This window comes from Sus scrofa, chromosome 1 (genome assembly GCF_054392235.1).
Source record: "Sus scrofa isolate SSC_HxYL_T2T_F1_AM1 chromosome 1, Sscrofa_HxYL_maternal_Yorkshire_Landrace_v2.0, whole genome shotgun sequence".
In the NCBI taxonomy this organism is placed as follows: Eukaryota; Metazoa; Chordata; class Mammalia; order Artiodactyla; family Suidae; genus Sus; species Sus scrofa.
This window is the reverse complement of record NC_139383.1, coordinates 14,070,432-14,088,414: the sequence shown is the minus strand read 5'-3', so window position 1 is coordinate 14,088,414 and position 17,983 is coordinate 14,070,432. Positions and strand designations below refer to the sequence as shown.

Genomic DNA, 17,983 nt, shown 5'->3' with positions numbered 1-17,983 from the left:
ATATTTTAACACAATTCTTACAGTATTCATGTCATTTTAATGGAATTCCTGAATATACATGTTATAATAGTATTCATTCTTCTTCTTTTAAATTGGTATTTATTCGTTGTATCAATAATTTTACTGTTTTTGCTTTGTCTTCCTTTCCTTGAATATTTCCTTATTTCCTATATGTATGTATGTACACACACACATATATATAATCAACACCGATGTCATATGTCAGCAACATTATATCAGCACTGATTTAAAAAAAAAAAAGAAAAAGAAAAGAAAAATCTCCAGAGTTCCCATCATGGCGCAATGGTTAACGAATCCGACTAGGAACCATGAGGTTGCGGGTTCGGTCCCTGCCCTTGCTCAGTGGGTTAACGATCTGGCGTTGCCTGAGCTGTGGTGTGGGTTGCAGATGCGGCTCGGATCCAGCGTTGCTGTGGCTCTGGCATAGGCCAGTGGCTACAGCTCCGATTCAACCCCTAGTCTGGGAACTTCCATATGCCGCGGGAGCGGCCCAAAGAAATAGCAAAAAAAAGAAAAAAAAAAAGAAAAGAAAAATCTCCAAATCTGCCCTTGCCAAAGTTACTTTGGACAATCTGCATCCCAGTCTTGTTCTTACACATACACTATACGTTCAATTTTATATCACATTTTTTTACTTTGTACCACATATACATTTTCTGATAGTGTTATATAGTTTTTTGTGAAGATTATTAGGTATAAATCTTTTCTTAGGCTTTTTTTTTTTTTAACTAATAGGCATTTCTGTCTCTTTCAATTATTTGGTACCATAAATAATATTTCAAAAGTCAACTTCCTCCCAACAAATGTTCAGAAAAGAGATCACTGGAGTCCATGGAGCTAGAGCTATTTGGCATATGATGGTACAACCTTTAGCCATACATCATCACAGAGGCTGCACTAAAACTTTTTTTTTTTGTTTTGCTTTTCAGGGCTGCACCTGAAGCATATGGAAGTTCCCAGGCTAGGGGCAGATTGGCGCTACAGCTGCCAGCCTACACTACAGCCACAGCGATGACAGATCCGAGCTTTGTCTGCACCTACACCACAGCTCACGGCAACGCCGGATCCTTAATCCACTGAGCAAGGCCAGGGATTGAACCTGCATCCTCATGGATCCCAGCTGGGTTCGTTAACTGCTGAGCCATGAAGGGAACTCTGCACTAAAACTTTTTAAAAAATGTTTTAGATTTTAAAGATAGGTCTCCTATATATCCTTTCAGTTGACATCTGCAGTGTTTATAATCTTTCTGTGATGACAGCAGCCCAACTATTCTGATCCTACTGATGAGCAACTGAAGTCTCAGAATTGAGTTACTTTTTCCTGGTGATAGCTGCAGAACTGGAGAAAAACCCAGTCCTGCTTCTAAATACAGGAATACTTCCTACTTCCATTCTGTTTCAATTTTCTTTCCTTCCTACCTTTTTTTTTTTTTTTTTTTGGCTGCACCTGCACCATGTGGAAGTTCCTGCGCCAGGGATCGAACCTGAACCATAGCAGTGACAACACCCAGACCATAACCACTAGACCACTAAGGAACTTCTCCTTCCTACATTTTAAACCAGAATCTTCAACTTGAAAATTCTCCACTTTCCCTAATTTTTCTTTTAACACTTTACTTTTCTATATATAAGACTTCCAGTCTCCACTCCAAACCAGGACTCAAAGCTCAATGACTTTGTACATAGAAATTATAGAAACAGATCATCAAGAAAAACCATAGTCTTTAGAAGGCAATTAAATTGTATATATTTCTTAGAATGATATTAGGGAAAGATAAGCTCTTGTTAGGGAAAACATTTTGCAGTTAGATATAATCATTCAGTCAAAGACATGATCTAATTTTAGAATGCATTTCTTGATTTTAAAAAATGAACTTGGAGTTCCCGTCATGGTGCAGTGGTTAATGAATCCAACTAAGAACCATGAGGTTTCGGGTTCAATCCCTGGCCTTGCTCAGTGGGTTGAGGATCCAGCATTGCTGTGAGCTGTGGTGCAGGTTGCAGACTCGGATCAGATCCCACGTTGCTGTGGCTCTGGCATAGGCCGGTGGCTATGGCTCCGATTAGACCCCTAGCCTGGGGATCTCTATATGCCGTGGGAGCGGCCCTAGAAAAAGCAAAAAAAGACAAAAAAAAAAAAAAATGTACAAGCGTCTTCCCTAGACAGATATTCTGAGCATACTGGCAAGAGGGCAAACAAGCCAGTCATCACAGTTACCACCTACATTCATACTGCAAAACAAAATGTTCAAAATGCAAGTAAATTTAATATCATAAAGTGGAAACGAAATGATTAAATTTTTGCAGAAGATGTTTAAAATAGAATTTGGAGTGAGATGTTTACATTGCTTCAAATATCATGAAAACAGCAAGAAGAATAAAATGGTAAACTGTTATCAGAGCAATGTAAATCAAAGCCACAATGAGGTATTTCACTCCTGCTAGAATGGTTACCATCAAAAAGACCACAGATTACAAATAGTGGCGAGGATGTGGAGAAAAGGAAGCCCTTGTACACTGCTGCCGGTGCGGCCAAGATGGAAACATTATGGAGGTTCCTCAAAAAACTAGAAATAGAACTACCATAGGAGAGTTCCTGTTGTGGCTCAGAGGTAATGAACCCAATTAGCATCCATGAGGATGTGGGTTTGATCCCTGGCCTCACTCAGTGGGCCAAGGATTTGGTGTTGCCATGAGCTGGGGTGTAGGTCACAGACGTGACTCGGATCTGGCATTGCTGTGGCTGGGGCATAAGCCAGCAGTTGTAGCTCCAACTGGACCCCTGGCCTGGGAACCTCCATATGCCATGAGTTCAGCCCTAAAAAGACACACACACACACACACACACACACACACACAGAACTACCATATGGTCCAGCAATTCCAGTGCAGGATATATATTCAAAGCAAATAAAAACTTTAATTCAAAAAGATACATGCGGGAGTTCCCGTCATGGCGCAGAGGAAACGAATCCAACTAGGAACCATGAGGATGTGGGTTTGATCCCTGGCCTTGTTCAGTGGGCTAAGGATCCAGTGTTGCCGTGAGCTGTGGTATAGGTCTCAGATACAGCTCGGATCCCACATTGCTGTAGCTGTGGCATAGGCGGGCAGCTACAGCTCCAATTAGACCCCTAGCCTGGGAACTTCCACATGCCGCAGGTTCAGGCCCTAGAAAAGACAAAAAAAGAAAAAAAAAGATACATGCACCCCATGTGTAATAATGTTCATAGCAGCATTATTCACAATAGCCAAGATATGGAAGCAACCTAAGTGTCTATCACAGATGAATAGATAAAGAAAATGCAGTGTATATGTACAATGGAATATTACTCAGCCATAAAAAATATGGATTTTTTTTTTTTTTTTCCATTTGCAACAACATGGATGGTCTTGGAGGGTATTTTGCTTCGTATGATAAGTCAGAGAAAGACAAATACTGTATGATATCACTCATATGTGGAATCTAAAAAATAAATTAGTCAATATTAAAATAATAAGAATAATGAAAGAAACATACCCAACACCACCAGCAGTCTCTGCAGCTGAATGTTGAGTTAGAATTTCTTCCCCACGACTGGCTACTGACCGGAGGAGGCTTTTCTGCTCTGCTAATTCCTGCTCCAACTCCTGCTCAAAGAAAAGGACAAATAAAAACATCACTGTTACTTTATTGTCAACAATCATGGTTCTATGTCTAGAATATTCTCAAAGAACTTTGGTAGTCAGTTTTTAAGTTTGCATGTTACATAAAAAGTGTGGTTTAGGTAACCGTTCAGACATGTCTTCAAGTCCTCTGCAGCTTTCTTTGGCTTTGATAAAAAGTATCTTTGAATAATCTTACAAAGATCAATGGGAAAATTCTGCTGGGCAACGGTGCCCCCAAGTGGTACAAAATGCACTTTCACATTTCAAAATCAATACTGCCTTGTTCCAACTGAGCTGGATCCTTGAGAGTGATATCTCTCTTGGATTCCCCAATTACTTGATCAATTGGATCATCAATGGACTTAGTTTTACCTTTTCGCTATTTATGATATATGCCTCTACTCTGGGAAGATACTTGAATATGCCCTATACATAAATTTAAGGTATCAATGAGATCTCATTCATTTCACTAGGCAGTAATTTAACATTTCTATTTTGTGATGGTATCTACTTGACAGTGGAAAATAAATTCTGCTTCTTAAAAAACAAAAACAGAAAAACATGTAACCCAAGACTTTACCAACTCTTAGAGGCCTTCTTGATGCTTTATATATATAACAAATTCAAATTGGGGCAATACGTGAAATAGAGTAGGGACTCTTGATAATGCAGATTATAATTGAGTTACACGATTTTAAAACTAAGCACAAGCTTTTCTTAGAAAACAGACTTTAAAATGACCCGTCATTCCAGTGCCATGAGTTAAGTACATGGAAACAGCCAGCTCCTGCTCCTGTCCAGAGGAAAGCTAAAGGGGCACTCTGTCTTTAGGACAGAAGGGACTTGTCCTTCAAAAACATTTCTCTCAAGGTGTTTGCTTGGCCAAGCTGCAGGCTAGAGAGACAGGAGGTGCATTACTTTTTGTTGCTGGAGACTGCTCTGTCGCTGGTGGGTCCACGCAGTCCGGGCTTGAGCCAGCCATTCCTGAACCCCAGGGCTCTGAGTGGCAGCCAGGTCAGCATCAGTCTCCTCCTTCTCCTGGGCTGTTCCCTGCTTTAAACAAGGTACAAATCAAGTCATACTACCCACAGGAAGACCTTAACCCAAACGGAGTGATGGCTCCTTTAGAGTGGACTGAAAAATACCACAGTGGTCCCACTTGGACATGAAGCCACATTAAAAAAAAAAAAAAAAATGGTAACACAAAACCCATCGAATTTATGGCATCTGCAAGAAGGAGAACAATAAATAGATGATTATACTCAGAAATATTGGAGGGGGAAAATCTTATCATTTGGAGGCTAGGCTTTTCAGCTGACTGATGTGATCACCAGTTATTTTTCTAAAATTTTTCCACAGGAATATAACTCTAGATCTCATTTCCTCTACTGTCATCCCCAGGACTAGGCTCCACTGTCCTCTGTTGCCACTGCTCGCTTCGATCAATTGAGGCTCAAGAAGAAAGCCAAAGCACTTATTACCCGGCCAGGGGTTTATCCTTCCTGTTATGATTCTGATGGAATTTGCAAGTTTCTTCGTATCAGAATGGAATCATTTCTGAATGAGAGCCTTTCTACTCACAAATATTTTTATGTCAAAGGAGAAATCACACCATTTTAATGACTCACTCACTAAATACTCAGTACCCACTTTATGTCAGACACAGTTCTGGACCCGGGGCAGGGGAGGGGGGAAATTCTGCTGAGAAGCCAGACAAAGGCCCTGCTGGAAAGACGAAAGACAATAAACAAACAAGACAAACTGAGATGGTGATGAGAGCCACAGAGAAGGTGAAATAGATAACAGAATAGACGTGAAAGGGGAGAGGTTTCTTAGGCTGGGCAGGAAGGCACCTTCGGGGGTGACAACTGCGTTGAGTGCCAGCAAAGATCCAGGGGGAGGATGCTCCAGACCTGGGGGACAGCTGCAGCAAAGACCTTAAAGGGAAAGGAACCTGGCATCTCCTTGAGAGCAGAGGAGGGGCAAGAATGGCTGGAGCACAGGGAGGGGCGGAGAAAGGAACCTTCTTTAAGTTGCCTCCTTAGAGGAGTCATCCTGCCGTCTCCGAGGCTCCGGCTCCCAGGCCTTTGGTTCCTCTGTGAGCATAGAATGGGATCCCGGTTCACACAGCCTGATTGTCCACAAAGACCCTTCTCTCCCTCTTAGTCTCAGACTGTTTGTTTGTTTGTTTGTATGTTTTGTCTTTTTGCTGTTTTCTAGGGCCACTTCCGCAGCATATGGAGGTTCCCAGGCTAGGGGTCGAATCGGAGCTGTAGCCGCTGGTCTACGCCACAGCCACAGCAACATGGGATCCGAGCCGAGCCTGTGACCTACACCACAGCTCACGGCAATGCCGCATCCTTAACCCACTGAGCGAGGCCAGGGATCGAACCCACATCCTCATGGTTCCTAGTTGGATTCGTTAACCTCTGAGCCACGACGGGAACTCCTAGTCTCAGACTTTTACACCCACTATTACAGGAAAACAGTCTATTTCCCCTCTGTCTTATTCATTAGAATCTCCTGATTCAACTGTCACATGTTTCCGATAATGCTAAGATCGGGAACTTTGCAACCTTGGAATGGGTGCTTGAAGTGCCTGAAGGAAACGGTGACACCTACAGGTACTGTGACATGCCATCCTCTCCCAGATTCCGAGCCACCTTAGCTCACAGGTACTTCCTTCCCTTGCAGACAGTCCAGCTCCGCAGTAAAAGAACGTCGTTTAGAGAGGACAACAACGAGGTGCCATTGGTCTAAAATAAGCTATTTGCACTTCGTAGGACCTTGAGTACAGGTGACCAGTGACACTCAGTTCAGTTCGCCCCACCCTCCCAGGAGCACCTCTTCCAGAGAAGCAGGGAGTTTCCTGAAGCTGGGAGGTTAGGGGCAGCTGGGCATCATCCCAGGACCGAACTCCATACATGTCTGCATGAAGCAGGGCCTCCGCCCTCTGAGAATGCCCTATCCATGCAGAATAAGCTCTGAGAGATGCTGGCTTTTCCAGGCAAGGATGAAACAGAGGTCAAAAGAATGACCCCAAAGACGTCAGTGTAACAGGGGGAAAGCTGTGCCCAGTCAGAGCCCCGGTTGGCAAAACAGGAGCCGAGGCCACGACGTGCTGACTCTCTTTTGTGGGCTCCAGCCACTTCTTCTCTGCTTTGCTCTTCAGCAAAGGTTTGCTGTTGGAGCTCCGCCTAAAGATGCCCTCAGGAGTGTCTGGGGGCACCAGCTCGCCCTTCGCTGTCCTTACTACGGTCTGACTGAGCGCTCTGATTTCCACTTCCTCACACCAAATGTGTACTTGGAAAAATACCAATCGCAAGGGTAGGTCTTAAGAACAGCTTCACCCCGTTTACATGCTCAGGTCCACGCTCGGATTCTAAGACAGAGTCTAAGAAGGGGAGTCCTAGTTGACTAACCTGGATCCACAGCTACAGAAAAAAAGGAAACAGGCAGCATCAAAAGCAGATGCCTGCTATGTGCTTTCCCTGTGGTTAGGCTTGGTTTTTCGGTTAGGGCATTTTTCTTCTCGCTGATTTCATCATTTTGAAACATAATACTTGGACCATGAGAAGCCAAAAATGATTAAGAATCCATTCAAATTTCATCCCCTTTCCCCTTGGGACACGAAGGCACTGACAGAAGAAATAAAGTAATGGTGATTGCATTCTCTGGAGTCTGATACTGAGTTCTCTCACCTATCTAGGAAATAGGAAATAGAGCAGCTTCTATCCCCAGGGTCCCCCTTGGGTGGGGCTGCATAAGCTGTTTATTTTGGAAATACTAGAAGCGTCCCCATTTTTGCCAGGAACATTCCTTGGAAGATTAGTGAGGACTGGAGAATGCTAAACATTAAATAAAACACTTATTTATAAAGCATTTCATTATTTATATGGGGCATTCTCTCTGCTCCTTGGACGGATGATAATGTGTGAAAATGGTCTGAAGTTATTATAAAGGACGATATCATGTACCTTGAGAGAAGTTATTACATGTCATATAGAAAAGGAAACTATTTGGGGGTGGGGTGGAGGGAACCAAACAGATTATTCACTGCATGCAAGTCCAATTTGGTTCAAGAGAATGGCCATAATAGACATGCCCATTTTACAGATAAGGAGCCCTGAGAAATGATGTGCTTATGGCCACACATGAAATTTGGATCCGGATCCATAATTCCGGATCTCCTGAATTATGCAAACCCCAAATGAAGGGCACATCTGCACTGACATCTACCTTCCATGGAAGATTCCCCCCCCTTTCCTGATTAACATTAGTTAATTTCAGATCAACTCTGCTCCAGGAAATGATCCTTTTTCCAGCAATAATAACATAAACAGGGCTCTTTTTATTCCTGCAGTTGGCAAGATAATCTCATTAACTCTGATTGTATTTAAAAAATCAATACACAATGGAAACTCCTGAGATGAAAGAGATGATGGAATTTATAGATATTTTAAAATAAATGTTAGTGCAGCAAAACACCGCCACATTTTTCCCTGTTTGCCCTTTCCCTAACAGTATCCTCAGGAAAGCTCACTCTTGTGGGCTGGGTCTGTCCTTTAGTCAATGTGAAGAATCTTTGTGGCCCTGGGCAGGATTTGCTGGGTGTGGGCACCACAGGTGTCCGACCACGACCAGGCTCAGCCCAGCCCTAGCAGTCTCAAAGTCTCAAACCTGGCCTTGAAGCAGGTCAGGAGATTTTTTCCCTCCCAAAGAATATGATTTGCAAACAGTTGCTGTATTTTAATACTGAGATTGGGGCACTCGCTGTAAGCATCACGTGCATTAAAATTCTGGAGAATTTTTTTTTAAACGTTAAATACCACTGTTAGCCCTGTTTTACATATGAGAAAACTCCTCAGGGAGAAAAACTGGGGAAAGTTCAGGACTCTTGCCCCAGAGTTACCTACTCAGTTAACTGCTGGGGCCAGGCTGGGCAGACTTTAGAGTTGTGGTTCCAAAGTGATGGCTCAAGAACTAAGCCTGGCTTCTGGATATGCTTTGTTTGGCACACAAATTATTAAAAAAAATTAGAATTAAATGTCAATGTTTTAAAATTGGGAAATTTTAGGTATCAATCCAAATACTCTTTCTCTGGAAGGTCTAGCAATGCTGCCTGTAAGTTCTCGTATGACAATAGCTGGAGCCGAGAACAGCTTCTTTTGACAGGTGACCAGCTTGCCAAAGTCCTAACTGGGCCAGTTTCACTCGCAATCTGTCCCCCGCCCCCACCGCCCCCACCGCCCAACCTCTGTTTAACCCCTAGAAGTGCCAGTGTATCAGGCTGCTCCTTCCTCTCCTACCTGCTTTAAGGCATAGGGCAGAGTGGAAATTCGTAAAGGTCAACTATCCCAGAGGGAAGACCATGAAGTCTTTCCCTTTGTTTCAGTTATTTAAGAGATTAAGTTCATTCACATGCCAACACTGGAGGAAAAAATGGTGGGGGCGGGGAAGAATTATGCATTAGATTGGCAATACCTTTTCTTTCTTTCTTTTTTTTTTTTTTTTTTTTTTGGCGATGCCCTGGGCATGCATAAATGTCTGGGCCAGGGATCAAACACATGCCATAGCAGTGCCACCGGATTCTTAACCTGCTGAGCCACCTGGGAACTCTGACAATACCTTTTATAAACCTAAGAGAAATGTGGTATACTCTCCCAGTGAGAAAACCCTTCTGGTTTCGTTTAATACTTTTAATAGTTTGCTTTTGGCTTTAATTCTTAAAAGTCAGGTTGTGTGTGCATTTTAAAGTATGTAAATTTAAAATGAAAAGTTGCATTTTGTCTTTATTTGCATTTATTTATTCAATAATGAGCTCAAAGATCTTTTCATGTATTCCCTGGCCACCTACTTGCATGTCTTTTCCTTTGAATTATCTCTTCATATCTTTTGTTCATATTTCCATTAGATAACATGCTCTTATTTTCTTACTGACTTACAAATGATTTCTGGAAATCAAGGGAATTAATTCTGGGTCATGTGAATTACATAGTGTCCTTCTTATTTGTCCATGTTTTTTAATTTAGTTAATAGTTTCTTGTTCATACAGACCCATCTCATTTCTGTGTAGTAATTTTAAAGAAACTAAAATACTTGGTTTTGGATATATTAGCAAAGGTCTTTCCCATCCTAAGATTTTTTTTTTGGTCTTTTGAGGGCCATGCCTGTGGCATATGGAAGTTCCCAGGCTAGAGGTCAAATCAGAGCTACAGCTGCTGGCCTACACCATAGCCATAGCAACGAAGGATCTGAACTGCATCTGTGACCTACACCACTGCTCCAGGCAACCCCAGATCCTTAACCCCCTGAGTGAAGCCAGGGATCAAACCCACATCCTCGTGGATCTAATCAGATTGTTTCTGCTGTGCCACAACAGGAACTCCCTAAGTTTGTTTTTTTTTTTTTTTAGTACTCATACATCCAGAACTTTAAAGATTTAATTTTGACATTAAATCTTTGATTTATCTAGGATGCATTTTTTTTCTGTGAAGAATGGGATAGAGAATCTAGTTTATCATATTTCAAGTGGTTTGCCTATTATTATTTATACAAGGAATGATATTTTCTCTACTGATTTGAAATGCCGCCTTAGAAATTAATCAAATTCCCTTATATATGAGGTCTTTTTCAGAGATATACATTCTGTCTAATTTTTTATTCAATTATTTATTGTGCCAATACTAAACTATTCTAATTATTGTAATATTGTATTTTAATATATAAAAATAATTAACTCATAACTCGTTAAGAATTTTACAGTTATTTTCATGTTTATTTTACCCAGGTAAACCTGGTATTATTCTGTCACATTTTAAAAATATACAGTTGGCATTTTAGTTAAGAACAACTTAAATTTAGGTTTTAGTGGAGGAAGATCTGACATCATTACAATATTCTATTCCTGTCTAAACGTTTATCATATTTTTTATTACTCTGGTTTTAAAACATTGAGATTTCAAATATTTTATATTTTATGTTATAGATGGGAAATGATTGTACACTATTTCTTTAACTTTCAATTTATACAGAGGAAAGTGGTGGATTTCCTATGTTGTCTTTTCATAAGCCAGTCATCTTACGAAATTCTTCCATTGCTTATAACAGCTTTCTGTTGCCTAGGTTTGATGTTCCAGATCATATAATCCCAAAACGAGCAGAGAACTGAGAACACGTAGTTTAGTCCAAAAAAAAAAGAAGAAAAGGAGTTCCTGTCGTGGCGCAGTGGTTAACGAATCCGACTAGGAACCATGAGGTTGCGGGTTCGGTCCCTGGCCTTGCTCAGTGGGTTAAGGATCCGGCGTTGCCGTGAGCTGTGGTGTAGGTTGCAGACGCGGCTCGGATCCTGCCTTGCTGTGCCTCTGGCGTAGGCCGGTGGCTACAGCTCCGATTCAACCCCTAGCCTGGGAACCTCCATATGCCGCGGGAGCGGCCCAAGAAATAGCAACAACAACAAAAGACAAAAAAAAAAAAAAAAAAAAAAAAAAAGAAGAAGAAAAGCCATTGCACTGAGAAAGTAGAAGCAATCACTGTCCATTAAGTTCGCACCAGAGTGTTTGCGCCCCTGCCGGCCAGCTCTGTGCTCAAATACAGAGGTTTCCCTCACTCCCGACACTGGTTCCAAGACCACCCCCTCTCCTTTGATGCTATCTTCTCCCTTCCACACCAGATTACTCCTGCAGCCTCCCTCCTCTTTCGTCAGTGTTTCCTCTACGGCGTCATCTCCATCTCCCTGCAAACATGTCGTTACTCTCTTGATCTTAAAATGGAACAGGTGGTTCTTAACCTGCTTCTTAGAGCCATTCCACTCCCCTGCTCCCTGATACAGTGAAACTCCTGAGTCCCCTGCAGTCTTCCTCTCCAATCCTCTCTCCATTCTCACTTTCATTGCAGACTCCTTTTGGCCTCCACTGTTTCACTGGACCACCTTGTAGCAGGGGTCACAGAAGATGTGAGAGTTGCTGAAACCGGTTGTCCGTTCTCTGTTCTGGTCTGATCTCACTTACCCTCAAGGGGCTTCCAGAAACCCCCAACCTCAATCTTCTTCCCACCCCGCTGGTGTCTCCCTTCTTCTCTTTTTGGTGGGCTCCTCCGCATCTTCCCAGCTTTTACCTCTGGAGCCTTTATTTCTCCTCACTCCCTAGGTGAGCTCGTGGAATTTCACGCCTTTAAGGGTCGCCTGGAGGCCAATGACTCAGTCTAGGTCTGTCTCCTGAATTCCAACCACTGCTTGACATTGGACCGGCCTCTGAAACCCAGTCTGTCCAAAACGAGACCATTGACCTGATGACGACTTCTGCCCCCAGTTTTGTTCCTCAGAGTTTTTCCATTTCCCCAATTATCCACAATCTGGTAATTTCTCATCACCTCTAACCTCTTAACTGGTCTCTCAGCTTCCACCCTGGTCTCCAACAGGGGTTATAATCTGATCCCGTCCCTCCTCTGCCCACAAACATTCCGATGGCTTCGCATTCCCCCCAGAGTAAGAGCCAAAACCCGTAGGACGCCGACAAGGTCCTTTGCACCCTGGACCCCTGTTACCTGTCTGATCTCGCTCATCTTGCTCGCTCCACTCCAGCTGCTGGGCTCCTTGAACAAGCCAGGTAGAAGCCCACCTGGGAGCCTCTGCCTTTGCTTCCCCCAGAGCCTGGAGCTCTCTTCCTCTACATTCCAAAGGCTCACTCCTTCAAACATAACCTGAGGCGGGCTTCCTGGGCCACCCTGTAGAACCACAAATCCACCCAGCCCCAACCTGCCCGATCTTCCTCCCTATGGTACTGCACCTATAGCCCTTATCATCTTCTAACTTAGAATAATGCACCTTAATTTTATTTATTATCTGTCTCCCCAAAGACCCCTTGAAGATGGAATAAATAGACACTCAGATATAGACCGATGTTGCCCATGCTTCTTCCCTCTATCATATAGTATAGAGATGCTGGCACATAGTAGCTTCTCAATAAATATTTGCTTAATTTTTGTGTAAGATAATAGTAATATCTAATTTGTAGAGATTAAAAAACAACAAACACCAAAACATTAGATAATAACAGAATATAAGGTGTCTGAGGAGAAATCAAGTGAATGTATTCTAAATTTCTTACATTGATCTGGAAGGAGTCTGAGATATTAGAATTTATTAGATGTGCATGGTAAAAAGCAGAGGGAAAAAATAAAGAAAAACATTCAATCACTTAGAAACAAAGGTTCAGGGAGTTCCCGTCGTGGCGCAGTGGTTAACGAATCCGACTAGGAACCGTGAGGCTGCGGGATCCATCCCTGGCCTTGCTCAGTGGGTTAAGGATCCGGCGTTGCCGTGAGCTGTGGTGTAGGTCTCAGACACAGCTCGGATCCCGCGTTGCTGTGGCTCTGGCGTAGGCCAGTGGCTACAGCTCCGATTCGACCCCTAGCCTGGGAACCTCCATATACTGAGGGAGCGGCCCAAAGAAATAGCAAAAAGACAAAAAAAAAAAAAAAAAAAAAAAAGAAACAAAGGTTCAGGAGAAAGAGGAAGAGAAAGAGCAGGACAAAAAAAATATTAAGCAAAAAGTAAGATAATGAAGGTTCAATCATATCAATAATCACAATAAATTTAAATAGACTAGCACCTCCCTTTAAAAGTCAGATGTTTTCTGATTAGATAAGTGTTTGAAACCAACAAAGTATAGATAAATGTTCCTTGTAAGAAACTAATCTAGGAATTCCCTCTGTGGCTCTGCATTAACAAACCTGACAAAGATCCATGAGGATGCAGGTTTGATCCCTGGCCTCCCTCAGTGGGTTAAGGATCCAGCGTTGCTGTGAGCTGTGGTGTAGGTCACAGAAACAGCTCGGATCCTGTGTTGCTGTGGCTGTGGCTCTGATTCGACCCCTAGCCTGGGAACTTTCATATTCCATGAGAGTGCCCCCCCCCCAAAAAAAATCTAAACTATAAGGACACAGAAAGGGAGAAATCAAACGAAATTTAAAAGATATACCAGGCAAATATCATCCCCAAAAAGCCCTAGTTGTATAAAATAAAAATCACTATTAGGGTCATTACATGTTAGTGAAAAGGTTCAATTAAATACATGACCAGTCTCAAGTTGAGGGCACTATATAAAACTGTCTGAGTATATCTGAAAAGTAGACTATAAAAGAAATAACAAAAAGAGAAATAAAAGTGTCACAGGCCTTCTTAATCCATGACCTATGCATAAATATTATTTTAAGTGATGTATTTGCTAGGTTTTGATCATTACTAGGTCCATTTTCTTAACAGTGCAATTTTCAAGTCTCTGAATTCAGAGTTCTCACTAAACCTGTTTGAAAACCTACAGTGAGTGTAAACCAGGTGTGCACATAAGTACCCGTGACCCATGCTCAGAGGGGCAGACCTGCCCTGCGCAAAGGCCCGGCGCAAAGAGGTCCCGCCCAGAGCCTCACCTGCATGTGGAGCTGCTTGTCATGCAGCGCCCTCTGCAGCTCCAGGAGGCTGCCCTTGAGGGTTTTCAGTTTCCCCGCCAGCTGCTCAGCCTCATCCTTGGTGTGTGCCTTGCCCTCCAGCAGCAGGTTTTCATTGTGGACTGAGAGCTCTGATAAGGCCACCACCTTCTGCTCTATTTCCACCAACATGTTCTGGAACAACAGAAATGAGGCTGAAATTCACATACCCTGCCAGCCTCTGCAAAGACCGTGTCTCATTGCGAAACCCAACACTTCATGTGTCTTTCACCACAAGAACATGCCTCCATGATTTTTTCCCCTAGTTTTTCTGTTTTTTTACTAACTTTGGGAATGGTACATAGATTTTAAAGTCTCAGAGCTTCCGAATTTTTTCCTATTTGAGATGAGATATTACATAATGACAAACATATGGAAAACACAATTCATCTATACATTTGTATAGATAAGGACAAAAGACCACGCCTTAGTGTTAACCCGTTATTAGGAGTATTTTACTATTTTAGTGTTAGATGATTATGCTAGTAGCTAATAGTAGTAAAGACCTCACATGATCAACCTTTTTATGTTATTATTATTATTTTTTTAATGGCTGCACCTGTGGCCTATGGAAGTTCCAGGGCCAGGATGGAACTGATGCTTCCACAGTGACCGAAGCCACTGCAGTCTTAAAACCACTGAGCCACAGTGGAAACTCCCTTTTGTATCAATTAAAAGTGGACTCGCTTTCTTTCCAAACATTGTTTTGGGAGGTTGATTTTTTTTTTTTTTTCCCTTTAGACTGATGCTCTTTTCACTTGATTTTAGTTATTTTTGTTTTTTATATAACATATTTTTAAGCTCACATATATGAATGTTTTCCTAAGAATTTTACCATCGTTTTCTGTGACAACACTCTAGCGCTACAAGGTTTTCTTCTACGATAGACGCCAAATCCAGAAAAAAAGCAAAATAATCTCCCCTCTTTCAGTGGGGAGATTTAACAAAACCCAGGAGTTCCTGTTGTGGTGCAGCAGAAACGAATCCGACTAGGAACCATGAGGTTGTGGGTTCAATCCCTGGCCTTACTCAGCAGGTTAAGGATCCGGCGTTGCCGTGAGCTGTGGTGTAGGTCACAGATGCGGCTCAGATCTGGTGTTGTTGCGGCTGCAGTGTAGGCAAGCGGCTACAACTCCGATTAGACCCCTAGCCTAGGAATGTCTATATGCCGCAGATGTGGCCCTAAAAAGACAAAAATAAATAAAACAAAACCCAAAAAAGAGCAAAGAAAGCAAAAAAGATAACAACCATATTATTTTCTACATAAACTATTCTGTTTTTATATTCGCTAACTCTGAACTCTCTGAAATGCATTTTCTAATTGATATTCAATTATATGTTAATAAGAAAAGATATTTTATTCTCCTGTACAAAACCAGAATTATGACCATCAATTTCTTTTTTTTTTTTTGGTCTTTTTGCCATTTCTTGGGCCACTCCAGTGGCATATGGAGGTTCCCAGGCCAGGGGTCTAATCGGAGCTGTAGCCACTGGCCTACGCCACAGCCACAGCAACGAGGGATCCAGGCTGCATCTGCGACCTACACCACAGCTCACGGCAACGCCGGATCCTTAACCCACTGAGCAAGGCCAGGGATGGAACCCACAACCTCATGGTTCCTAGTCGGATTCGTTAACCACTGTGCCACGACCAGAACTCTCACGGCCATCAATTTCTAAGAATATAAGTGTGAACCAAAAACCTAGAACTAAATGGAAGAGTGAAAATTTTCATGAGGTGGGACTTGATTTCCTGAGAATTGTTTTCGAGGCACTAATACCATTCTGTGAAGGATTGCCTCTCTCTCCTTTTTTTTTTTTTTTTTTTTTCTTTTTATGGCAGCACCTGTAGCATATGGAAGTTCCCAGGCTAGGGGTCTGATTGGAGCTGCAGCTGCAGCCTGTGCCACAACCACAGCAACACCCAACATCGGATCGGCGTTGTATCTGTGACCTACACTGCAACTTGCGGCAACCCAGTGAACAAGGTCAGGCATCAAACCCGCATCCTCATGGACTATGGGGGTTCTTAACCAGCCGACCCACAGTGGGAACTCCAGGACTCCCTTTCCATCAGGCATTGCTGGCACAGTGCCAAGGGCCCGCAACACTTCTAGGGGCCCAAGAAAATGCTTTAATTTTAATTTCTTTTAAAATCAGAAGAAAAGAAATGAACATCATATTAATGCTACCACCTAAGATTATGTTAGTCCCTGCACCAAAGCAGTTGTAAAATACAAATACAATTTTTAGTGTTTTTATAGAAGAAGAGGCCCATGGAAGCCAAGTACCTAGGGCCCCCAAAGCCAGAATGGGGCCCTAATTCCGTGTAATAGCCACAGTTATAATTATACATATATAATTAACTGGCTTAAATGCTAGGTTTAATGGACTGCAGAACCACTGTGCACTTGTGTGATTCCATATGCTTTGAGTTTTAAAAAATACTGTAAAACACCATTTCAATACTTAGTAAAAGTCCTGAAATATACTATCTCAACTACGGACTTCATGCATAACTATAAAAATAGAGACATCCAAAAGGGAGAGGTGGGAGTAGTGAGGAAACATAATTTTGAAGGTAATTTTGAGTGCTAGAAGGGAATGCTAAAAATAGACATCTCTTTTTCAGGAAAGGAGTTTAAGAAAGATGATGTAAAGAACAGAAAACACTCACACATGGCCCTCTATTTCCTACCAGCGAGGCAGAGATGCTAGGAACACACATGAATAAGTTGCCCAAAGAATTAAAAGCCCCATTGTAATAATTAATTTTACCCCCACATCTCAAATCATAAAAGGGATGACCAGAAGGACACACTACAGATTAAGAAAAAAGATAGCATTCATTCATGAATGGCTTTTGCGTATTTCCTCTGATTCCAAATGGGAGAAGTACGAAGTCAGGCATACTGATGTTGAACCCTCGTATTAGGCCAGGTTTTCTAGAGACTTGCTGGTTTGTTAAGCGAAAGAGCTTTTAAGACCTACTTTTCCCATGCATAAAGTCTGCTGTGTTGATAATCTTTGAAATTCAATGAGAGGTTCAAGGGAGGTTCACCATCTATTCACCATACTTCTACGTGTGCTTGAAAGTTTCCATAATAAAGAGGTAAGAAAATAATATTAAAATAAAAACCTTAATGCCATTACTTATGACATTAACTCCTAGAGAGCGCACATCAGAGGGAGGCAATGCTCTGCTCCAGAAGATAATTCCCAGTGTTCCCGTCATGGCTCAGTGGTTAACGAACCTGACTGGGATCCATGAGGATGTGGGTTCGATCCCTGGCCTCGCTCAGTGGGTTAAGGATCCAGCGTTGCTGTGAGCTGTGGTGTAGACTGCAGATGTGGCTCAGATCCTGTGTTGCTGTGGCTGTGGCGTAGGCCGGCAACTGCAGCTCCAATTAGACCTCAGGCCTGAGAACCTCCATATGCCACCAGTGCGGCCCTTAAAAAAAAAAAAGAAAACTTCCCGTGTTCAGTCTGTCTGCCTATAATTGACAGTTTTGCCAAGTTTTCCAAATAATATTTCAGAACTAGGATCAAAATTGCAACAGGCCACTTAGAGACACCTCCTGTTGTATTTACCCACCATCTGATTCACAGATACTAATTTTTCTCATTGGGTTTGTATTCCTCATTAGCCACCAACTGTAGATACCATGAGAGTTTAGACATCTACCATTGGTAAAAAATGTCCTTCAGGAAACTGAAGATTTTCTCAAGAGTAGATACTACTTGTGAAATTTTTCAAAAGATTTAAGTTCAAGTCCAAGTCTGAATTTCATTTGAGCTTTAATACAGTATTGTTTTTCTACTCTCTAAA

At 42.3% G+C, this 17,983-nt stretch overlaps 1 protein-coding gene across 27 annotated transcripts in view; it reads right to left on the bottom strand.

The window, feature by feature from the left end:
* The window catches only part of SYNE1 (spectrin repeat containing nuclear envelope protein 1), a 486,694-nt gene that overhangs the window by 135,332 nt on the left and 333,379 nt on the right, over window positions 1–17,983 (bottom strand). For 18 of the 27 annotated variants that reach the window (XR_014844515.1, XR_014844517.1, XM_085023506.1 and 15 more), the window contains 3 exons: window positions 14,098–14,289; window positions 4,588–4,722; window positions 3,542–3,651 (listed from right to left, as the gene is read on the bottom strand). Coding sequence is in view for 23 of the 27 variants with exons in the window: in XM_085023506.1 (XP_084879632.1) it covers window positions 3,542–3,651; window positions 4,588–4,722; window positions 14,098–14,289 (437 nt within the window). In the remaining 4 variants the exon portion in view is untranslated. The remainder of the gene's footprint in view (window positions 1–3,541; window positions 3,652–4,587; window positions 4,723–14,097; window positions 14,290–17,983) is intronic. The other 9 variants (XR_014844516.1, XR_014844518.1, XM_085023512.1 and 6 more) reach the window with 1 other exon arrangement.